The 25532-nt window shown below is 40.9% G+C and overlaps 1 protein-coding gene across 12 annotated transcripts in view; it reads left to right on the top strand.

Annotated features, from left to right (window-relative positions):
- The window catches only part of SEMA5B (semaphorin 5B), a 281295-nt gene that overhangs the window by 215274 nt on the left and 40489 nt on the right, over window positions 1–25532 (top strand). For all 12 annotated transcript variants that reach the window (XM_086898536.1, XM_086898533.1, XM_086898532.1 and 9 more), the window contains 6 exons: window positions 742–840; window positions 1565–1778; window positions 4326–4611; window positions 8833–8968; window positions 12409–12616; window positions 14732–14939. In XM_086898536.1, the coding sequence (XP_086754662.1) occupies window positions 742–840; window positions 1565–1778; window positions 4326–4611; window positions 8833–8968; window positions 12409–12616; window positions 14732–14939 (1151 nt within the window). The remainder of the gene's footprint in view (window positions 1–741; window positions 841–1564; window positions 1779–4325; window positions 4612–8832; window positions 8969–12408; window positions 12617–14731; window positions 14940–25532) is intronic.

The following is a 25532-nucleotide window of genomic DNA, read 5'->3' as shown; positions in this document are numbered from 1 at the left end:
AGACCATGTCTCTCTCTAACAACATGAAGGTGATTTTCTGAACAAAAAGGCAACTGCCACCCCAGCACAGCATGGGACAGCAGGACTGCCACACCTTTGGGGACTGCCATGTGGAGGGAGTTGCTTATTGGTACCACTTGCTAACTAAGACTGGGAACTTGCTATTTCTTACTGGCCTGGCCTGAAAGAGAAACTCCTACTACCATGGAAAATCCTGAGCACACAGTCCTCTGGGAGGCAGGACATAACAGCCTGTTCAAGCATGAGGTTCTCTGACCAGCCTGGTCTATTAAAGAGAAGTTCCTGCTGTTTTCCAGCTGACACTGGTTTGAATTATAGTGCAGACAGACCTGCTGTCCTTCACTGGAGTTGGTGTCTGGGTAATGTTTTTAAAGCTGCGGCATTACTGGGAAAATAGGTCATAAGTATCATCATGGAAAGAGGGAGAATTTCTCCTCCAATCTAAGCAGAGCACAGAAAGAGGCTCTTGTAGCTATGACAAAATTGACCTGATGGATAACATCCTACCCCAGGACTGTGCAGAGCTACAGTTAGAGAAATAACCAGCAAATTGGGCTTGCTCACTAAGACTGCTGACTCCCTGCAGCTGTGCGCTGCTTGAGGCAGCAAACCTCAGCCCAAGTCAGAGCTAAGGAAGATGCATTCCTGCTGCAATACAGGTATAGTTTTAATGTAATAAAATCTTCAAAAATCATTTGTCTCTGTCTTGTGTCCCTATAGGAAGAGTGCCAGAACTATGTCCGAGTGCTGATTGTTTATGGCAAGAAGGTTTTTACCTGTGGTACCAATGCCTTTTCACCAGTGTGTTCCAGCCGACAGGTCTGTTTTGCTTCTTTTACAGTGATAGAGAGGGTTGGATACATGCTCTGGGGAAGGACAGTCATTTGGAAGGCTATCATGGCTGCACAAAATATGTTTTAAATGTAGCTGACTGAAATTATGTTGGTTTTCTTCTTTTGGCTGCTTTGGGGCAATGAGTGTGTCTGCAATTGGGGAACAAAAAGTTCATGTTATGGGCAAGTTTGGTCTGGACAAGGTGCTGCTCATGCAAACCTTGGGTATGACACTGAAAATGGGGAATATAGACAAGCCTAGCTGTGAGTACCTCCTGAGCTGAATACTTAAAAGTTTCTTTAAAATAAATAGCAAAACTCCCTTTGTATTCAGGCAAGGCAGGAGCAGGTCCAGAGGACTGTTTATTTGTATGTTTTTGTTAAGGCCAGTATTTAGGAGGTGTCTTTGGAAGATTAAAAACCTGTGCTTGTGCCAGGAGCACCTGATTACACCAAGTGGATTTGGGCCTTATTGGCTGGGGAATCACCCTTTGTACAAAGCAATAGGATCAGTGACACAACTTCTTACATTGGCAAATGATGGCTGTAAAGATCAATTTTCAGTCATCACTAAGATTATATTCTCATAGCTACCTGATTTTTAAAAATCAGGGATTTGCTCGTAGATATTAATGGGCAAACCAAATTCCTTATACTATTAAGAAAGTCAGATGCTCTTTAAATTTTCTTCTCTCTCCTTTTAAACACAGGTAGGAAATCTCAGCAAAATCATTGACAGAATTAATGGAGTGGCTCGGTGCCCGTACGACCCTCGGCACAACTCGACAGCTGTGATTACATCACGAGGAGAACTCTATGCTGCAACTGTGATTGATTTTTCTGGACGGGATCCTGCTATTTACCGCAGCCTTGGAAATGTTCCCCCACTTAGGACAGCACAATACAACTCCAAATGGCTCAATGGTAAAGTCATGTGGGTCACATCTGAGCAAGAGATATATTAAAGTCAGCTTGACAGGCTTGTAAATCTTTCTCTCTCTTTTCATATTGAGATCCAGAGTTATGATGGGGAAGGGCTTCCGGAGCAATAATCAATGCAGCTTAGAAGACATTTAAAAAGAGCCTGGAATTATTTCAGAAAAGTTGATTTAGAATATAGAAAGCGGGTCTTACAGGCTACTTAACATATATATGGGCCTCTGTCTTGTGAGATGACCAAATATATCATTTTAACAAGAAAACCACTCAAAGATTTGAAGATCAAAACAACTTAAAGCATCATATTGTTGACCCAGTTCTGCAGAGTAATAGGCATTCTTTACTTCCACTGACTCAGCTGAAGATGCCTGGTTTCAGTGCAAGATCACTCCAAAAATGAGAAATTTCACAGCACATTATGTTCCATGTGAGTCCATGCTGATGTGGATTTGTAGTTATTAAAAGCAGCTCTTACCCCAGTGATAATACCCTGCAGCAAGCTATAGAATTTCAACCAGTAATTCCTGCATGGAGTCCACACCTTCCAACTGGGGCAAAGCACTTCTAGTCTGAGCAGATTGTAGTGATGGAGACCCCAATATTCCCTCTGTCTCCTTTTACCCAGGTAAATTGACCATATATTTGAAATCTTTCTATTAGATTTCAGGACCTTTCAATTAAAGATAAGAGCAGTGGGACTGTGCACTCTCTGGAGCTTAATAAGACTGAACTAGGCTTCCTGCAGGCATACCAAAGTCAGGATGGAGACCTGGAGTGTAAGGAAAAGGATGTCATCAGGAAAGACTGTAAATTAGGACCAAGAAGCATCATAGCCCATATACACTCACTGGAAACATATTCCTCTTGTCTGCGTGAATACAAGATTCAGAAGGAAGCCCCATTGGAACAGGAGAGTTTAAGGAAGACAAACAGAAACTGAAGTTTGCTTATGTGACTGGAAAGACTAATGTGACTTTTGGATTTATAACCTTGTGCAGCATTGGTAGCATTGGAGTAATTTAGTCCTGTTCTGGCCACTTTTCAACAAGAAACAGAAAACCTGAAGGTGATTCAGAGAAGAGCCATTCAGTGATTTGAAACTTGGAGAGCCTGCTTCACAGTGAGAGACTTAAGGAGCTCAATTTATTTATCCTTCTGAAAAGGAGATAAAAGATGTTTTGTTCATAATATAGAAGTACTTACATCAGGAGAAGATTTTGGAAAGGATAAAGTTCTTTAATTGAGCAGACAAGTCATGACAAGAACCTGTGATTGGAAACTAAAACCAGATAATGTCAAGTGGGAAAAGAAGTACAGGTTGCAGCTGGGTCAATCTTTTAGTCATTTGGACAAGTCACTGAGGAAAGTGATGAATGTAAAGCCAGGTGATATTCTCCGCTAATACTGGATCTCCTTCGAAAGATGTGGTCTAATTCTCCTGTTAGTTACAGGATCTGATAGTGGAATTACAGGGCAAAATTCTCTGCTTGTGTTAGAAAGGTCAGATTGGACCAGATTGGAGATTACAATGATCGCTTTCAGGTTCATGGTTAGTTTGAAGGAGAAAGTTTGAGAGAAGATGATTTGCAATGCCCTCCCCTCTGTACCATCATCTGCCTCCCAAACTTGCCTTGCAGCACCAGTGGCCTGCCTTTCTCTGTTCTCCTTTCTCTACTGGGCTGCAGCGTTAAAGGAATTCTGTACTTTCCTTTTAGCACTACTCAGAAATGAACATTGTGAAAACACCCTATAAAACCAACAGGTTTGTTTGGTCAAATATTATTCATTGGCCAAACTTTTCCTTTTACCAAAGAAACTTTTAGGATAAAAGACTATACACTTTAAAGCTTTGTTATATCCCCAATTAAAATATTTATTACTAAACCTACTAAATTCAAAGTTATTGTGAAATAACACTTTGTGAAAATAATACTGAAAATTTCAGGAGAAAAAGCATTAAGGAGAGCATGTTTCACTACTGTCAGTCTCTGGCATGGTTTTGTTTTAGGGACATAAGATAATCTTTTGTGCCTAGAAACTGGAAAGGTTTCATGATAAAAGCCAGATGTGACAGTGCTGGGAGAGTAGCTTGAATGGTTCAGTGCAGTTGTCTGGGGAATTGGGCGGATGCACGCAGCATATTAAACACATCACAAGGTCCACTTCAAAAGTGAATAGGTGAAGCAGCCCAATGGGAAGGCTTTTTCTTGTAAAATGAGTATAGGTACAGAGAATAGTCATGCATATGCAAAGTGCTGAACTCTGCTTTCACTGAAATCAGTAGCAGCTTTGCCAATAAAGTGGAGAAACAATGGGGCCTTTCCAAGATCTGAAAAAAGGTACTAGAGCTATATCCTCATATATCATTATTCCCATCTACAGTTTTTATGTCCTCTGCTGACTCCAAACTCCCTGTGGTCCCAGCTTTGACAGGCTGCATAAATGGAGCTGGCAGCACAATGCATTGAGCAAGTCAGTGAGCGTAGATTGATTTCTAACCTATATAAATCTCTTCAAATGTTTGTTTTTCAGAGCCTAACTTTATTGCTGCCTATGACATCGGCTTGTTCACCTACTTCTTCTTCCGTGAGAACGCGGTGGAACATGACTGTGGGAAAACAGTTTATTCTCGTGTGGCAAGGGTTTGCAAAAATGATATTGGAGGGAGATTTTTGCTGGAGGACACATGGACAACTTTCATGAAGGCCAGACTGAACTGCTCCCGTGCTGGAGAAATCCCTTTCTATTACAATGAATTGCAAAGCACCTTCTACCTTCCTGAGCAAGATCTGATCTACGGTGTCTTCACTACTAATGTGTAAGTTGCACTGGCTTTACTGCCCTTCCTCTATCCCCATCATTCTGAGACTGACAAGATATTGATTTCTTAAACAGTCTGAGCAACAGTTTTTGGAAGATCATTTGGTAAACGTGAAAGAATAGATAGGTCTGTGTTATCCAATGTGACAACATAGCCTCTAGGACAGTGGTTTTAATCCATGGTTCACAGATTCCTGGAGTCCATAAAAAGTGACTGTGGAGTTTTGGGGTAACTTAATTTGATATAAACCTGGGCATTGACAGGCTTCAGACTTTTTGTAGGGACAGTGCAACTTGTGTAGCTTAGAGTGATGATCTAAAAATGACCCAACAGAAGCACATTAATTTCCAGCCAGGCTAATTGCCTGGACAATCTGATACCATTGTGTGAACACTGGAGCTGGCCCATAAGATGGACAGGTGCACAAACTTGGGAGAGAAGGGCTGGAAGGAGAATAATGAGGCAGATGGGATCACAACAGCCTAGACTGAAAACAACATCTATTGCAGTTGAACACTGTAATAGCAAGGTCATGAGGGCCACAAGGCATTTAGCATTTCCAAGGCAGGGAGGCTTTACCTCTGCCACAGACTGTTTGAGGTCCACAAATCAAAAGCAGTGTTGGAACTCTGAGGGGAAGGTATGATTTCTGGTACTTCATAATCACCTCTTCTTGGCTTGATATTGAAAAAACTTGTAATTGGAATGATTTAGTGTAGCTGTGAAAGCAGAACGGAAAAGAGGAGTTAATTAAAAAATATATTAAAAAACTCATAATGTATATTTTTAAGTCAGGAAAACTCAAATAACTTTTTCTCTGATGCCTAAGGCTAGGATGATAAGTTTCAAGCTATAACCAGTCTGCATAGTATTGAGTTTCAATAATACATGTACTCCAGGGGGGTGTTAGCCTGACGTGTAAACTAGAGAATGAAAATCTGGGTAGTTACTCCATATGGCAAATGTGCCTTCCTCATGCGGGGCAGCCAACTTCTTTGGCTTTGTGTGCAGGGCTGTACTGCCCAATATTAATAAAGGCCCGTTCCCAGGGAGCCCACAGAAAACCAAAGAAGTGAAGCCCCACTGAAGTACAAACCTTCCTGTTTTAATGTGTCACCTGCAGGTGTGAGAGGCCTTGAACTTCAGCCCTTGAAGTCACAAAGCATCAGCCCCAGCTTCTTGAGCTAAAGCACTGTTGGGGAGCCTCACTAAGAGTCTGAATGTTCTTCCCCCTCTGTAAATTCCAAGAAATATGTACCCTCATGGCTACCTTCATCCTTCTTCCATGTTTTGTTTCTCTTCCACCATTGCCAATGTCAGTCAAAAGTGAGCCAACAGAGAAGCACCTAGAAAAAATAAACATGATTGAGCACTGCACCTTGACTGTGGACTTGGGGAAGATCTGTCCTCAGATTGAAAGGCACATGAGGATATTTAGAGGATATTAGCCAAACTTACTGAACATTAAAAGGAAATCTGGCTACTGCTTTGGGCACTTGAGCTGACCCTTTTTTTTTTTTTTTTTTTTGCTGTCGGAGAGGACTTCTTTGCCCGTAGTGATAATGTTTTATCTATCTATTTGTCCATTCATCCAGCCAAGAATGGAAGTTGAAAACGAGAAAAATATTAATAACTGTATTTTATTTATCAAATTGATGACTTTTTGGACAATCAAGAGGGAGACATAGACTAGCTCTGGCTAGAACAGTTCTCTTCTACTGTGTCCATCTTCCAAATTTAACATGAGATGTGATGAGTGTTACCTGTCTCCTTGGGTACACTTGAGCATTCTTTGTACATCAGGGATGTAGAATCTCTCTTGTATCTTCTGAAGATAATATAATATGCAACATTTGTGTAATTGAAGGAATTAGTAATTGATAACAGCTGAAGTTAGATCAAATAGCATTTTGGGTCTACAACATGGTGTTCTTTTAAAAGTTCAAAGAGAGAAAATATTCCAATTTGTCATCCGACTAGAGAAATAATGGTAATTATTCTTTTAACTTTCACTGGGACTTATATCATGCTGCATGAGCTCTGCATACCAAGGAGGGTTAATTTATGCACCAGTCTGAGTTTCTTTGTGATAAAATGCCAATGCAACACAAAACTATGATTTTTTTATTGCTGGTGTTTACAGGTACTTTCTGCTTTGGAAGGTTCATGTTTAATGAATTTAGGGTCATCTTATAACAAAGGGGAATTAGTGGTGGTGGTAACACCCACGTATAGATTTATTGCATGTTATGTTATACCCAGCTGAATCAGTGGGAAAGAGAGCTTTTGGGGGAAGCTGCTGATGAAATATTTAAGATGTTTTTATTAAAAATTTCTAGGAGGTAATAGAGACAATGTTAAAACCTCTTTGAACTTAACCCATTCTTTAAATCAACTAGTTAGTCACAGGAGGTAGGAGGTGGGAATAAAGAAAGTTGCACTTCACACAAAAACACAGGGCCCAGCTGCACCAGTTGATGTCACTGGCTTGAGACTGGGATCAAACTTCATAAGGAGGGATGGGAAATATGCCAGGTCACAGATGGAAAAGAAAATGGTCCACAGATTTAATGGAAAACCACTTTCCTTTCTCCTTTCCAGCAAAGAGAAAAGGTTAAACTATGAAGTCCTTAGCAGGGCCCTAAAAATATCCTTTTTTTTTTTTTTCCCTAAGTATTTTCATTAGACTAGTGGAATTTTATTCTTTCTTTTCCTTTTTCATTTTCTCCCTCATTGTCTTTTTTTTTCCTGTGTGCGCCTCAAGGCATTTACTTGTCATCCATCATTAGGTTTGTCTTAAGAGCTGCTGTCTGTGAGCATGCACTGCATCAGCAGTGTTCAGACAAAAGTGGAGAAAGGTTTGCCTGGCGTTGCTTTGACATGTTCAAAGTGAGCTACTCCATCATTCTGGGATTGCAAGGGGCAGGGGGGAGCAGAGAATGGGAAGGCAAAGCAGGAAGTTCTTCCTGATGTTGTATTGCTAAGAAGAAATATGCTGTGAAAGAATCTGTTCTTCTGCTTTCCAGCCTGGAATGGTGAATAAAGGCTTTTTTTTTGTGTGTGCAAGAGAGTGTAATTATTGGTTTAGTTTAAAAAAAAAAAAAAAAAAAAAGTTCTTTTCAGGGAATTCAAATTGCCTTAATTAGCAGAAAGATACATACAGCAGGGCTTGAGTTATTTAAAAGGCACCATGACTAATCAGTCTCTCATGCTGGCCCTATTTTAACTTTTATTTTGATATCTTTTTTCTCTAAACCTTGTTGTTTTCCTAAAAAAAAAAAGTGTGGGGGAAGGGAAGATCTGGGAGCAGGTTTGAATTTCAGGTCATCACTTATCAAATGTCCCTCTGGGTCAGTTTTGTTGAGGTCACCATCTAGAAATGCCCTCCAACCCTCTGGAGGGAGGAGGAGATGAGCTGGCTCAGGACCCTGCAGAAATGGGTCCTCCAGGACTGAAATGGAGCAGCAAAGGCCAGCTGATGTGTGTGCAGTGTGACTAGGCAGCCCAGCATCCTTAAAGCACATTCCTTTCCAAAGAGTCCTTCCCACAGCAGCATTTCCCTCACCGTGCTGTGCCTCCCCTGGCTGAACATGCTTGGTGAACCGTCTGCCCCACACAGATCCTGTTCCCACCTGGGAACACACAGAAGTGAAATGTGGTCATTGAAAATAGAGGTTCTCATGAATTAGCAAGACATGCTGAGCTGTTGTCAGAATCAGCTGGTTTGTCACTGTCGCCTTTTCCCTTCCACTGCATGTATATAAATTTAATATTAGATGATATATTTTGTAGCTGAAGATTTCAGGAACCAGTGGAAACAGACTTTCACCTTGAGAAACAACAAAAGATGAAACATTAGCTTGTTTGTAATCAGTAAAGGTAGATGGGTTGTTAAAAAAATAAAAATAAAGCCAGACTCCAATAATCCATGCAAATTAAACTGTATTCACCTTTCTTGTCAGAACTGCTTCCATGGCCCTTAAATCTCTGACATTTTAAAACCAAAGTTAAAATTCATTCTCAAATTTGTTACACAAGTCCTCTGCATTTTACTGTTTATTTATTTATTTATTTTTACTCCCTGTGAGATTGGTATCACTGTTCATCTACCTAGCAATTTACATGTATTTTATTTGAGTGGAGTTTGATGTCTGTTATGATGAAAATGTCAATGTTCTAATGATTAAATTGATTTTTTTTTTCCCTCCCCTTTTCCAGAAACAGCATAGCTGCCTCAGCAGTGTGTGCCTTCAATCTGAGTGCCATTACTCAGGCATTTAATGGCCCCTTCCGTTACCAAGAAAACCCAAGATCAGCCTGGCTGCCAACGTTAAACCCCATCCCTAATTTCCAGGTACTGCTGTTGCCCTTCAGTTTACTGCAGTCCCTTTGAAGTTCTGTCACTTCAGTGGGTTGATTTATGTAGGGCTCCTTTTTTCAGGCAGATCCATGGTAGAGATAAATTATATTTCTCCTCATTTATGAGTGTTTTAGTCTGTGGAACTCCTTGCCACAGAATTCATGGCAAAAATGGAATGGTTTAAGGAATAATAAGAATGGTCTGGGTATTTTATAATAATGAATTATAAAAATCTCTGTTGCACTTATCACTGACACATGTACTCTGAGGATGTGACTCTCACAAGAGGACATAAGAAATGTCCCTACTAGAACTGGGAAGGACTGAAAGCTGAAGCTGGACAAAGTCAAACTAGAATGGATACAACCTATATTTTTTAAACAAGAAGGGTAATTAACCACTGTGACTCTGTAAGGAAGTGATGAATTTTCCATCGCTTGATAGGGCCCCTAAGGCTACAAGTGCTTCAGTGGAAGATGGATGACAACACATGGTAGCTCAGCCAAAAGCCATAGACATGTTGCCACAGTAACTGGTGGAAGGGGACACATGAGGATTGTCACAGGGGTTCCTTCTCCTTTTAAAAATCTTTGAGTTTATGAATGAGCAATTTTCCAGGATTATCAGTTAAAGCAATTTCAAAAATTATAAAACAGCTTCAGTTGCTTTATCATCAGATCCAGTCAGTGTGGGGAAGAGTATGTGTGGGACAGCCCCAACAAACCTGAGTCTTCTGAAGCACAAGCCCATTTTACAGCTCAGCCTCCTCCCAGCAGGGGAATCCTAGGGAGGATGGACTTGTCTTCATGTCCTTTCTTTCCCATGGCAAATCCTTTCAGCCCAATTGTCTGAATCTGGCTCTCCTTTATGATGGCAAATGTGCTGAGGCTGCCTGCAAGTGCCATCTGCCTTCAAACTGGTGATGTCAAGGACCTTCCAAAAAGAGCTCTACAGTTCCCTGAAATCACAGCAAGAGCAGATGGGAGGCATGTCTCTGCTGCAGGCAGGGACAGCCTTGTCTTCCTGCTGAGAAACCTCATTTCTCCTCCTGAATTCCCTTTTGGCACCTGAGTGCTCCTGCCCATACAAGGTGGGACAGGCTTGGCCTCTTGATCATCCTCTCAGCTTGGTGCACTCAAAACCAAGAAGCAAAGCCTTGCTGAAGGCCCAGCCATGCCAAACATAGCCAGGTTTTTGTTGTGCTTGTTCTTGGGTGTTTTTTGAGTATAAGGGAAATATTAAGGGAAACTTAATATTTAGAATCATAGTACTAGAATCATCAATATTAGAATCAAGGACTTTCTATCCCTTGCTAGGTTAACCCAAAATGAATAGTAAAGGACTTTGGAAAGGAATAGTAAAGGATTTTGGAGGGCATTTCCATGTAGTGAAAAATATCAGATAAAATGTGGAGTGTAAAGACTGCAGCAGCAAGATGAAAGAAAAGGGTCAGAGGAAAATAAGGAAAGGAAAAGAGGTATGTGGTAGACAAAAGGAAGATTGCAAAAAGAGATTAAGATATTTTTCAAGTACAGAAGGAACAAGAGGTCAGTAAGGAGCCTTAAGGAGATGACAAGGGTAATTTAATGACAGAAGAGGCAGATATTGCAGAAACATTAAATTAATTTTTTTTGCCTCAGTGTTCACAAAGAAAGATGAGGGAAGCATGCCAGAATTTTTTTTCTTGCAGAGAGGAAGGAGAAATACTGAAGGATGCAGAAGACCAGGACAGTACAGATAATCAGGAAATTAGAACAAAACAACATTAAACCAAACCAGAGGGATGCTGCGTCAGCACATGAGCTGCCAATAGACCAAAAGAATTATCTGTGACTTGCTGAGAACAGAAAACAAAACCAGCAATGACATTCCTGCCACTGGGACTCCTTTTAGGTGATGCTCTAGAAGGGAAAGTGAATGGGGAGAAAAGCATCCAAAGGAAGACAGTGGTGTGAACGAGGAGTATAGGATACAACAAGATCTAAGAACTCTTTAAAATGTGGGATGAGTCATGAACTAAAAAACAGACCATTGCAATAGAAAAAATCATTAAAACCCACCTGAGGATACATAAAAAACCCACTGATGTTTCTTTAGTCTGGATATTCAGGAAGATGCTTAAATTGATTAAAAAGTGACCATGTTCATAGGTTGTGAGAATTAAAATAGCTGTGTTCTCCTAGCTCCCACAACATCTAGAATATTGTAAGGCTTAGTACACCAGCCACTGGAATCCATATTTACTGTGTGAATGTGTGTTAAATCCCTGACAACTCATTTTAGCACATAGTAGGAGAAGGGCTGTGTGGTGCACCTGGGAAAGGCAGCAATACCACCAAGAGTTGCTGCGATGCGTATCCAGAGTGTGCACATGGGAAATTTGTACATTGCAGCTCAAGTGCTGTAAACCAACATCCTAATCCTCAGTATTTTGACTTTTCTTCAAGGAAAGCCCAAATATCTGGACCCAAAATGAAGAAAAAGAAATGTGTGGGATTTTATGTCTAGTGAAATTGCTCAGGTGTGAGTTCCATTTAGTGAGTAGTGAAGTTGTTCGTAGACTGAGTATGAGACTCGGCAGAATTTAGTTGTACCACTGTTCTCCCATGGTCTTGGGAAGATAAATAGCCAGTCATCCTGCTGCCTTTTGGACTAATAAATTTTCTGCCATCCATGCATGATATTGTGGGGAAGAGTGAGATCCAGCCTCAGCTACTGGACCAAAAACTAGCACTGGCTACTGAGTTCTAGAGATTAATCTAAGATGGAAATTCAGGCCTTAAAATGCATTATCCACCTGGTAGGACTTAGGCTGTTTAAAAGACACAAGACAAGCTCTTCTACTCCCTTGTTCTTGCTGGGGAATTGAGCCCTGTTTCAGTGCCTCTCTTGGTGCTGGAGGATGAGTAGTCATGGCTTGATATGGCATTTGCTGTCAGGAGAGAAGAGGGTGGGGGGAGCTCATGGTTAACCTGCCTTCCTTCAGATGCACCTGTGGGGGCCTGTCCACATTAAAGAAAAGCAGTGTGGCAAGTTTGGTTCTTTGATGCAAAACCAATCCGTTTTCAGGTTTTTTAAAAGTCCAGGTTGTACAGACTGAGATGCTAGGTAGAGTCTGAAGATTGTCTGAAATGTTTCAAGGATTTATAACCACAAGAACTTTCTCTCCACTGCTACCTTAAAATCTATCTACATCTTATTTTAATTCTTTCTTTTTCTCCGTGGTTTGTTAAACATTGCTGGTCAGTGGACCACCTAGGAGAAAAGTTTTCAAAGAGTGGTCTACAGGCCAAATCTAGGCTAAGGACCTGTGATCAGGCTTAATCCTGTGACCCTCACACAGACCCACCTCCCCAGGAAATCAACAGAACATGAGTTTCCATGCTGAGCTGGGGAGAAGATGCACTTTCTGAAATTCAATCTTCCGTATTTAGTGTGGGACACTGAACGATGACAGCCCTAACGAGAACCTGACAGAGAGAGTCCTGCAGGATGCACAGCGCTTGTTCCTGATGAATGATGTGGTGCAGCCAGTGACTGTGGATCCGTATGTGACTCAGGACAGCATTCGATTTTCCAAACTGGTGGTTGATATTGTTCAGGGGAAGGATACTCTCTACCATGTCATGTATATTGGAACAGGTAAGAGCATGAGGGTTTCAAACAGTTCTTCCTGCTTGCTTGTAGACCTAGCAGCCCTGGAAGCCTGGTTGTGAAGTCCTTACACAGTTGTCATTCAATATGATTTTGGTACAAAACAGCATTGAAGTTGTTTGCCTGAGTAAATTAAAGGCAGGATGGAGGACTTGAGGCAGAGTCCCAAGTGATCAGACTATAAATCTCCATTGTGTTTAAAAAGAACAATAACATTTTTCTCCCTCTTTTAAAAACATGTTTCAACTAATAAGGCTAATAAATAACACTGGGGAAGAGCAGAGGTCGCTGGAATGCTCTGTGGTTTCATGCATGTCAGTTGCCTCTCAGAGCTATGACAGACCCATCTCTGAATAAGCGATAATAATGCATAACCTCCAGGTTTGCCCAGGGATTTAATTATGTTTTTCTTTGCACTTCCACGTCCCTACTGGTGTATGACTCACAGTGCTTTTGGGAATGGGCATGCACTGAAGTTTAAGGCAGATAGAGAAGCTGAGGCAAGTGCTTTTTTGTGGGAGCATAGCAAGCCAGTGGTAGAATTAAGTGTATGATTTAGTCTCTTGATTTTGACTTCCATCCTCTAATTAGCAGGACATGTTGCCTCTTCTGAAAATCGCAGGTATCTTGGATAAGTGAAGATGCTGAAGAAGGACAAAGTGTTATAAATGGTTGTCTTAGCCTGTATTCATACTAATGATAGAGGTTAAATTAAATGGTTTGATTAATCAAAGCATATGGCCAGCCTCATGGGTATAATGTTGTTATCCTCTATTGCAGAAGCTTTGACTTTAGAATAAGATGGATTGCTTCCATAAGTGTTAATTTAATCTCACATCTGAATGCAGAGTCATTGCCTCATTCTCGTGTTTAGGAGAATGGACCTTCAGGACTGTGTCATAATTTATCTAAATTTTACCACCACTTATTTCAAAAGTGATCAGCTTGGTTTATTATTTATATGTTCTAGCAACACTCCCAGTATGGGAACTCCATGAACATTGATGAGAAGGTTGTACTTAAATGGAAATGCAACATGATTCTGCCAATATGATATCTTGATATTTAAAGTGAGGAGTTTTACAGTTACTTAAAACGAGGTTCCACAAAGCCTTACAGAAAGTTGGAATACTTCCTGCCTTGTATCATTAGTGTAGAAAGGTCCAATGCCATAACCTTAGATACTTATGTTTACTTTATGGCCCAGGTTAGTGGTAGCTGAAGAGTATGCTGGAAATGTTTAAACCTGTGAAAAGCTCAAATAGAGACAGCCCTGCCCAGAGGCAGCCCTGAACACAAACCCAGTCCTGAGACTAACTGAGCCTAAACTTCAGTCTTGTTCCACATGTAAATGAAAGGGAAACTTTGCACGGTGGCCTACCCCACCACTATAAATTGCTGAGCTTTGCCACCACTGCAGAAGTTACTGGAACAGAAAGATAAATTTCAGGAACAATTGGGCCGACAGACCTCTTGAGGGTTTTAATGAAAAGTGGTGTGCATTAATCTCCCACAGTTTAGCAGATCTTTAAATTGTTTAGGTAAGAGCACTGTGAGCACAAACATGTATGTTTCGTTGTATGCTGTAGCATCCCCTTGTCAAGCTGGCTTCTTCCAGGAAGAGGATCAATTAGGTTTGTGACCCATGCAGTCATTATGGAGGCCTCAGAGATTTCCAGCAGGGCTGCTGCATCTGTTGTCATTTGTCATGACGTCAAATCACACTGATCTGCTCTATAAACCAATAGAAATACAGACTCAAAGCACCAGCAATTATTCTTGCTATCCTGGGTTACCTTGCTCTGTAACTCACTGGTAATGGGACCAGACCCCTCTGCCTCAGTGCTCCAACCAGGAAAAACTGCCAGGTACTCACTGTCCAGATGGTTCACATCCTTCTGAATTCCCATCTAAGTGCATTCTCAGGTGGTTTCTGAGGATTGTAGTGATGTAACTGGAGCTCTCTACCATGGGCAGCAGGTGATCCAGAACTAGGCTAAATCAACTCTGTAAAGATGAAATTAATATTTCACTCTTTAGACAGGTATGAAACGAAGTCATTGCCTCCAAGATTTACTTGTGCCTTGTTTCTTGTTCTACTAGAATATGGCACCATCTTGAAGGCCCTTTCTACCACTAACAGGAGTCTGAGGAGTTGTTATTTGGAGGAAATGCAGATCCTTCCTGATGGACAACAGGAAGCAATCAAGAGTCTCCAAATCCTACACAGCGACAGGTCACTCTTTGTGGGTCTAAATAATGGAGTGCTAAAAATTCCTTTGGAGAGATGCTCCATGTACAGAACAGAAGGGTAAGTAATTTACAGCTCTAATATACCCCACTTCCGGTTAAAGAAAAAAACACCAGGGTAACATGTTCCTGTCTGATTCAGTTTAGAAGATATTTTGTTTCATCAATGAGAGACAAAAAACACTGCTGAAGTGCATCTCCTGGTAGATACATGCATGACAAGAACCATGAGGATAAGCAATTTTTAATTTTTTTTTTTTTTTGTAAATGCTAATTAGTCCTCCTCAGAAATTAATCATATGTTTACCAAGGAAGGGCTTAAAATACTTACTTTTTTTTTTTTTTTTTAACTTCATATTATAGTGTTGCTTTTTATTAAGTCCATGTGTTTTTCCTGGTGGTTCATATTGGCAGTATGGCTGAAGCTTTCTGAATTTGGGTTGCAGCCAGCCTTTCCTTGCTTATCCGAGTCATCACCTCTCAAACATATGATGAGGCAGGGCTGGGCTGTGTGGCAACTTGTTATTGCTTTTGGAAATCAATAGTTCATCTCAACTATGTGTGACACTTCTTACACTTGGATAGATTCTGTGCCTTGACTATACCTTATAAAGGGAGTAGGAAAAATTACTTTTTCTAATTGTCTGCCTTGGCTCCAGAGCTGTCCTCCACAAAGAACTGTTGAAGGTTTTTGCATCCTAACGATGCCTCTCCATTTAAGCAGGTGAAAGAGTGTGATAGCAACTGTTTGAGACAGATGCTCAAATAATCTCACTGGGTGCTGTGGGCATTTACTTGTTTACATCTCTTGAAAATACTTCTCCTCTCATACTTTTACCTTGCTTGCCTCTGTAAGAGTTTTGTGTGAAACTGATGTCCCCTGTGCTAGACAAGAGGAAGGATTTTGTTAGCCAATTAAATGGGTTCCCTCTTCCATGGTCTACTGCAAGATGTCCCTGTTCTCTTGCCATAAAAACTGATATAGAAAATGTCACCATAATTTTATTTTCAACAGGTAGAGTTGATATACCATCTTGTACTAAATCCACATATGTCTGAAACAGACAGACATAAAAGTGTTTAGTAAGAAAAAACCACAGCTGGAAAGTGCCATCCTGTCCTCAGCCCTTAAAAACAGAGATTTTAAAAGGTAGATCATAACAGCAGTCCTTTTCAGGCTGTCCTGTATAGTCTCAGTCTGAGAATATTTATGTGTGTATACATATATATGATCCAGTTTCAAGAGAAATGAGTTCTTCCTTTCCTTTCCTTTCCTAATCTTGAGTTCAGATTTCCAGTAATTTATAGATGCTGTCCTATTTTCAGCCTGCCCAAGTACTTTGTATGACACTCCCATTAAAATTCAAATGTTGGTGGTTTGCTGAACTGCCTTAAAATGGGGTAAGAAAGAAAAAAGCAGTGACTGGAGAGCAGATGGATGGGGTATTTCACAGGAGCACCATATTTAGGTACTGGAGGCTGCAGAGCAGCCTTGTATAAGCTTATCCCAGCAAAATACAAACCTATTGTCAGAGAGGTTCCCTTGCCTGCTGGTGAACAAAAGCAGCCTCAGTTTTATGCACTCTATGGCACTGAGTCCTAGCTGAAATTACTGGGAATTTTGTGTGCCAGTGATGGTTTTTTAATAAATCAAACTTTCTGGAGGCAATTGTTCTTGCTTCTGAGTGAAGCAAGAAAACAGCCCAGTTCTTCAGGGTTGGGAGACTCAAATTTTGCCTCCATTGACTAGTTTCATAATAGAAATTAGCAAAACCCAGCCACGGGGCAGTAGCAAGGTACAAAAGATAGGGTGTATGGATGGCATGGTGGGATGTGACATGGGAGGTCAGAATTTGCTGAATTTGGGTGCTGGCCATTTAGAGTTCTTGTGTACATTGCAAAGGACCCTTTGCCCTGCTGATGAATTTTGTGGAGGGACTGTGTATTTGGAAAAAGGAAGGAAAAAAGAAGAAAGTAGGAAAAAAGTAGGAAATCCAAGAAATTTCATCATTTATTTATTTGTTTGAGATGATGTTTACGATATTAGTATTACATTTTCGGCAAAGTGGGGTTTTTTGTTGTTTTATTTTTTTGTCTAGGAAATTATTAAACTGCATTTTTTTCCTCTGCAAGTGTTGGAACCCTTCTTCCCCTTAGCATCCTGGCTATGTAGGTGATAAGTCAATTTGACCTCCTTTGTATTTCTTTCAATCCTGAACAGTATCAAGAAGGATATTTTAATTTCCTCCTGTGCATTCCACCTGGCACTTCTCCTGGGCTGTGATTTATTGCTTATTGTTGTGTCTATATTTAATACACGCCAATATTCAGCCACTATGGGAAGAAGGGCTCCCACCCCTACAACACTCCCCGCTTACTTTTTTGTTGTGCTGTGACTTCGTGACTGGCCTCCTCAAAAAGCTCTGGTTTCAGCAGTTTTTATAATGTAATTGTTTTGGTGGGCGGCTGGGCTTGGGAAGCTTGGAAGTGATGGAGAGAATTTGTGCCTCCCAGGCAGGAATACCACATTGTTTGTTGTAGGCTCTGCCTTCTGTTATCAGGAAACTTTTCAGCCTTTTACACCCTGGGGGCTGATGTGGGTTTGCGATTGCTGATACAGAGCTGTTGTCTTCAACCTGCCTTCCCCCTCCTCCCTGGAACAGGCAATAATGTATCGAGGTAAAATTGACCCTAGCATTGATTCCGACCAGCGATCTTCTTCACTGCTCTGCTGCTTTAAAACCTCAGGGCTTGGTACCGAGGCTCAGAACTGGGGCAGCGGGAAAATCACCAGCAAACGGAAGAGATGGAAAGGGATAAGGATTTCTGCCATCTCCTTTATGTTTGTTTATTGACACGGCACCAGTTCAATCTCTTAAATGGTGACCAGTAACTCAGCCTCATGCCTTGATGTAGTGGGTGTCTGAGCAGTGTTTTGTGTGTGCCCACTGACCTGTCCCAGTCTGTCTTTTCAGAACAGCCACTCTTAGCAACAGGGCAACGGGAAGACATCTGTAATGTCAGCTGTCCAAATTTACAGCTGGACTTGGCTGCAGGGACTTTGCCTTGTGAGTGCGTGTTCCTGATTTGCCTTTCCTGCTCTCTTGAGTGCTGCCGTTCCCCACTCACTGGATACTCTTGGGAAGATGTCCAACATGAGCAAAACCTACAAGGTCTTTGAATATGCAGAATGTTTTGAAGGTTGTTTTGCTGGGTGGTAGTTTGGCTGTGCTTGCTGCTGAATTTTGCATTGCTTTGAAATCTTTGTAATTTCCCTGCAGTTTTCAAATGAGCTTTGATTTTTTTTACCTCAAGTTGCCCCCAAGCTTTGGTGGGGAATATTTGAAGAACCAGTACTGCAACCTTATCACTGACACAACTATATCTTTAGAATGTGCCTGAACAAAATCCCAAATCTAAATTTCAGAGAGCTGAGGACCTCAGATCTGCAGCATTATTTTCAGGTGGGATGTATCTGTAAGGCATCGTTTAGTAATTTTTTCAAAGTTTGGGGTGCAGTTATTCATTTTTAGAATTGCAGTCAGACAGATAGGAAAATGAAGCTGGTTGTTACAAGGAATAGTTTATGATCTCTTTCTGTTGACTCTTTGCAGAAACAGAACCATGGGTGTCTGAGCAGACGGAAACCCTGAGGCAGGCCGAGGATTTTGATTGCATATTTAAATGAGGATAAGAAAATGTTTGGAAATATGACTAGACGGTCTCTTGAATACCCACCCCTTCTCCTCTCCCTGTCCTGGGCAGTTTATTTTAATGCACTTTATTTTGATATGCATTCATTCATTCTTCTTTCTCCTTCCATAATTTTTTTCTGCATAAAACTTCCCATTAACATGATGCAAGTTGCAGTTTTGGATGTACAGCATGGTTCTGGGGATAGTTTGGCTTGTCTGTGCTCTCCCTGCCGTGCTGTGGGCATATCCCAGGTTTTGTCAGTGCCACCTCAGGTTACCTTCATGCCAGTGTGGATCCTCTGCTTCCAGAGCCAGGTCCTCTTCATGCAGCTATGACATGCTCTTACCTGAACCCTTGCCTGCTTTTTGACCCCACTGCAGGGAATGTGCTGTTGAGTGATGGTGAGTTTTGCCTTCTTGCTTGGCCTAAATTCAGCTGCACATCCCCTCCAGCCATGGTATTTAATGCAAAGCTGGCAGAAATGACTCAGCTGACAAAGACTCTTATTTGCTGACTTGATATCTGTGAGAGAAGCACAGCTCACCTCTAAATAGCTCTGGGCCAGTGATCAGACAAACTAAGTACATGTAGGTGAGTAACTCCTGAAATGGCTCCAGGGAGTGTTTCGGAAGAAAAGGGTCAGTAGCTACACTAAAGGAGCAGAAAGTTTTCTGCCCTCTTTGTCTCTCTCCAAAGTGGAACTGTAGCTCCAAGCACGATCACTGATCACTGTACCACATCCACCTTTGAGGGGGTTGAGATATCACATGGAGGATTGCTTTGGAGTCTAATGTTATGTTCTTTTTTTTTTTTAAGGCTTATATGATGCAAAATCCTCTGTAACAAAGGAGTGAAGTGCTTGAATGTAGTATTCTAAAATCTGAATTACAGGATTACCATATTTCAGGAGTGAAACTATTGGGGAACTTGTTGGGAGAAATAACAGTCTGGGTAGAGGTCTAAAAGTTTTCTGGTTTTGGGGAAGGATTTAATTGAATATGAGCTGTAAATCCTCTGACTTCTTAATCAGTATGATGATAGCTCCTTGAAGGACAAACAATGAACTGTTTTTGGGTAAAATGTTTTAAAAGGTAGGGGAGGGAACAACAGAGACACTTGTGGAGCCCAGCATCCAGCAGATCACTGAGGCAACTCTGATGGCCAGATTGTTCATCAAAGATCTTGAAAATCCAACACCTTTTTCTTAGCTGAGGCTGTTGAAAATCTGGCTCAGATTTTGTTTTGAAGATCTTCTCCCTGCGAGTTTTAAAAAATACTCAGCACATTGAATATCCATTTTAAAATAGAGGCAAAAGGAAAGGTAACAGACTACAAAAATGTTGTGATAAAGCTTAATCATTAATTTCCATCTGTTCTGGCTGATATAGCCTCTCCACAATTAAAGGAATTAGCTAATTATTGTATCACCAATAACGCTGAAAAGCTTTGGAAGACTTCATAGGCAGAAAGGGGAGTGCTCAGCCCAATGTTTTGTCATCCACAGTATCCAATAATACATCAGAATAAATCACTAAACATCTGGTTTGACATTCTGGTTGCATTTAAGAAAATAGCGAGACTCCCACTGACAGAGAATGAAGACATCAAACAGAACCATGATCACTAAAGCTCTTGGAAAGAATGAATTTTGTAGATGAAATGGATCTGTGTTCTTTAAATAGAAGTACAAAATTATACCATTTTCTCTATCCTGACAACACATTTGCATCTGCTGTAGCGGGCAATTACTCCCATTTTCTTTAATGTAGCTGTTTATACACGTAAAGTTAAGTGCATCCATACCATTTGCAGGATATGGACCTCTAAGATTTGAAGGGATGGTAAGGTCTAAGGAACATGGCTTTCAGAATAGCAGTCGAAGAGTTTCACTTGAATGGTCTGGGAAAGGGACGTGACTAAAATTGGAAATAAAAAGCAGACAGGGATAAGCAGTGAGGTAGTGAGCTGGGGCATGTTTCCTGTAAGATGCCAGAGAGATTGGTTTTCAGTTTCATCTTATTTGACATTATCTTTAATGGCATGGAAGAAAGAAAATAGCATACTTTGTAGATGGCATTTAAGTATGAAGGAATCACAAATAACAGTGAGGAGAGAAATGCAGTGTGGGGCCAGCAGGAAAACCAGCATAAGGCTGAGTTTGAGGAATAAGCCTGTGCTGAGATTTCTGGTGCATGTGTTGCTGAAAAAAAGAGAGGATACAAAATAAGAGGGGGCTCTGTTCCCAACCAGATGAATTATTACAGTTTTTCTCATTTCTGCTCAAACCAATGACATGTATTAATTTTAAGCAGCCTGTACAGTTTTAGGCCCCCACTTTTAATTCTGAAGTCTGGAAATGACCCTGAGTGAACAGCAGGGGAATTTAACTCTGGAGTCCAGAGTTATACAATTGCTGAAACAGATGAAGGTCACTTCAGAAGAAGCCAAACAAAATCAGATGATTTCAGGACTCACTTCCTTTTGTCTCCTTCCTATCATGACTAGGTTGCCAATTCGTTTTGGGTTTGCCAGGAGGGAGGACATAGGTTGAACATGCCAGGGCTTTTGTTTGCTGCCTATTTTTAAAGCATTCTGCCAACATGACTTGGGAACAGTTTAGTGTATGGATCCTTTTACCTCTAGGAGGTTGGCTTTAGGCCAGCTCAGATCAATGCTGTCTAAAAGTCATTACCATCTGATGCCTGCTAGGTGGGCTGTGTGAAATTACTTTCAACACAGTGGCAACTGACAGGAAAGCATGTAGTTTTCTTGGAATATGTTATGTTATCCTAACATCAGTGCTATTGTTATACAAACAAGATTAATAACTAAAGCTACCAGCAAGCCCCAGGGCAGATATCCATTGCATCTGTCAAATCTTGCCATTTGCTACTATTATGTCCTAAGATTTGTATTCTAGGCAATGGTCACATTCAGTAAGGTGGCTCCTGATGAAAGGGTCTGCAGTCATACTGCTGCTATGGCTGGTTTTCTTCATGTCTCGAGCTTCAGGCAGAACTTGCAGGGTAAAACACAAATATGTCCAATGTTAATACTGAATTAATGTATTGCTACAGTTGCATCATTAAGTTTTTATCAGGAGATGTGCTGTTTTACCTGTTTGGGGAAGAGGAAGTATCTGGAGTCAGAGCAAATTTGGTTTTGCTGGTTCCAGTTTAAAATTTAAGTACATATAAATGCATAAAATATGTATGTGTTATAGAAAAATATAATATTGCACAGTCTGTTAACTTCTATCAAAATGCCCAAGTATTGTAGAACTATGGGAACACTCCAGTCTGCAAGAGATAAATCTGGATTTCAAGAATATCTATTTGCTTAAGTGATATTCTCGTCTTAAAAAGAGGAATGAACATTGTTTGATGTTGTTTTTATAATTACATGGGAAGAAGCACTGGAGAATATGTAGCAGGTCCATTTTTCCCTTTATACAGTGTTATCCTTGCATTAGAAGGGAGATGTGTTTGATCCTCAGGCTGTAATGGATGGTCTAATATTTACTTGCCTTTTCCAAGATACATTAATCTACAAAGGCTCTATCTAGTTTAATCTGCATCTTGTTGAGCAGAAAATAATTACCCAGATCTTAACAAAATCCAACTTTCACAAAGGAGCTGCTTGAATATGGATTACTTTGTGCAGCCTAGGTGACAACTGTAGGCTATTTTCAGGTTTCTTTTTCATCGTTCACACTGCTAAGTTTTCTGCCTTTGCAATTTTCTTTCCTATCCTAAGTTCCCATTTTAGTGTAACTTGTGTTCTTAAATCATCGGCATCTTGCAGAATAAAGCACCTGTCTGTGTCCCTTGCAGTGGATTTGCTCTTGCCTAAGCCACCCTTTGCCTGTCTCCACCCACACCACCAAACTACAGCAATTTGCCATGTTCACACAGAGGTCTCAGATCTGCAATCACACAGCAGAAGCACAGGAGCAGAGCATGGCTTAGTCCTAATCTGACAGCTGCCTCCAGACACTGACTGACACAGGGCAGAGACAGGGACTAACACTTCAGTGCACTGATTTGCCCAAGCTGCCTTTCCAAAAGGATGCCTGGTCCCCTCTGCCTCTTCCCATATGGCAGCCCTGGGGATCCATGTTTTCTTAAGGCTCTAAAGCCTGCTGAGGCTTGGAAACGGTGGTGCTTCGCAACCCAGACAAACATGCCCCACATTCAGGAATTCCTTCTGGCTGTTGCTTTCATTAGGACTTCAATAGTATCTGAGTTTTCTTGTGGATGAATGATCCTGTCACTGGTAGTCAGAGACCCTCTGTACTTTTGTTTTTATTAGAGGTCAGTTTTGTTTGGCACAGTGACAGGAGTTTCTAAAAGTGTTCCTGAAGGAACACTCCTTTTTTTTTTTTTTTTTTTTAACTAATCTGTTTTACTGATGTAAACATAAATCCAGATTTAATCAGAGATGGCATTAATCTTCATGTTTGAATAAATGGAATGTTGTTTTATTTCACAGCTTTAAAAATAAAAATAAATTCCTATCCAATAAAGAAGTCACTGTTGCTAGAAGATGATGGAATGGAATGTCAGAAAGTAAGAAATTGAATAGTTGTGTAGCTTGTGCGAGGCCATAATCTATAAACCTCAATCGATTAAAGTGATATTGAAAATGGTAGACCAGAAGGTGAGCTCTAGCAAGCCCAGGTCCCTGATGTGGAAAAGAAAATTAGATGAAACTGCCTGTAAAAATCCTCTGTCTGTGCACTGCTTTTTTTTAATAAGTAAAATGTGTTTGACTCATAAATGGACTTCATTTCTGGAGGTTGTTTTACACCATGGCTTTAATTTATGCATTCAAAACAAATCATGTGCAGAGCAGCAATCACTGATGCTAAGCATGTGTGGGTGATAAATGACACATGCACACTTCAGCTTCTCTGCCTTTGCATCCAATATCACATGCCAAAATACCAAACCTTGTCTGTCCAGATTAACATCAACTGCACTACTCACAGTGGTGGTACCTGTGAGCCATAGTATGCCTTTCCCAAGCAGGGCCCTGCTCCACAAATAACCCTGTGAATTCCTTATGTAGTGTGTGGCTACTGGTCTTGAGGAAAGGGCAGTAACATCTGGAATGGAATATGTTATATTCATCAGCTGAGAAATGAAGCTGCTACTTGACCAGCGTCTGACTAAAGCAGCTCAGTTCCACTTGGCTTCTTTTCTCATGGGGAAAGATAATGGATTTGTACAGATCACTAACTCATTTCTGCAGTTGGAATTTTTAAAGGTATCAAAATTAGAGGGATTGCTAGAATGTCTGGTGCTTTTTTTTCCCTTTATAATCTTATTTTCTTAAACCACTAACATCCTTTTGACTCTCGTTCTTCTCTTTTCATGCCATCTGGCTTTAGGGAAGACAGAGGTCTGCTCTTCCTTGCACGGGCTATTGAGGTTGTCAGTAATTATGATTCGGTTGGCTGGAAGCTAATATGGTTATTTGTTTAGTTCATTCCCTCTGCAGGTTGCTAGCAATGGGACAGTAAGCTAACCTTGTCAGGAAATGCCTGTCTGCCAAACACAGCCTCATGCACACAGCTAACACAGCTAAAACCCCTTTATTGCTTGCAAAAGCCTGTTCCCTTGCAGGGAACCATCCTAAGAGTGCAACAAGCCAGTATGGAATTGGAATTCTGAGGTCTTATTCCCCAAAAGAGTGAGGGGCACTCCTGTGCTAGCTACACTCCCAAGATGAGGGATGGGCTTGCTCAGTGCCTTGCAGGATCAGGGTTATAAATGTTTGCACTGCACCAATGGATGTGACTCTGATGGAGTCACTGGTGATGCCCATGGGGTCTAAGGACCACGTACAGAGACAGTTCTTGTGTCTCCCTGACAAACAGGACCTTCACTGCAGGTTCCAAAGTCATGAGCAAAAACACAGAACTGTCTCCTGGTGCAGTGGCAGGGTTTTGTGAGCAAATACTGTTTGGGAAGGAACTTCTCAGGCTTTGGGTGTAGAACTCTGTCTCTGCTCATCATCATGTCCTGCCATTCCATTCCTATTTGCTATTAGTCATAAAAAAAGGAGTGATAAAAAGGTAAATGAAAGAGAGGAAAAGAAAACTGGGAGAGTAAGCACAACCTGGCAGATGAAAGGAGCAGAGTTATTCATTGTGAATATTTTGAATGAGTTTTGTGGCTCTTGGTACAAAATGGCATTTTTAAGTGTCTTCTGTCTGGTAGTAAGAATGGGAAGAAGCTATAGTAATTCTTTCTTTCCTTTGGTCTGTCAAAGCCTAACCTCTTGGGTCTGGTTCCATTGATTTGATGATTCATTTATTATACAGTCTAAAGTTTTAACTCTCAGGGGAAAATGACCAAAAGATGAGGTTGTCTAGACCCAGAGCAAATTAAAGTGGGAATGAAAAACTTTTGAAATACAGATGTTTAAGCTTTAATGAAGATTCTGAAAGAAGATGTCATTCAGGACATTACAAGAAAGGGATCTTGGGCAGCATCGACATACTGGAAGCAGAAACCTTTTTACAGCACGTACCGTTAGTGAAGGCTCAGCACACCAGGTGTCAAAGACCATATAAAAACTCTTTTGAGTCATAGGTAAGAGTTTCCATTGACTTCAGTGGGCTTTGGATAGTGTCTCTCTTGCAGAGTCTTAATCCTTTGTGTTTTCCCAGATCACTGCTGTAGAAATGATTGCAACAGCCAACAACAAGGGAGGCTTACAGCTCCCAAACAGCAGGCAGCAGGTGAGCTCTTACGAGCAAGATCTTATTTTCATGCAAATGACCTTAGTAAGTGAGAATGAGGAACTGGAGGAAAAAACCACCTTGAATAGGAGACACAAATGGAATTGTTTTTCAATTGAACCTTTCAGTGTTTGCCTTTATGCCTCACACAAGACATTTATTGTGAAGCAATGAATTAAAATTAATCGCTCTTGATAGTAATGCCTGATC

Source organism: Cyanistes caeruleus, chromosome 7 (genome assembly GCF_971803275.1).
Source record: "Cyanistes caeruleus chromosome 7, bCyaCae1.hap1.1, whole genome shotgun sequence".
Classification (NCBI taxonomy): Eukaryota; Metazoa; Chordata; class Aves; order Passeriformes; family Paridae; genus Cyanistes; species Cyanistes caeruleus.
Note: the sequence above shows the minus strand (reverse complement) of the source record. Positions and strands in the feature narration are given on the sequence as shown.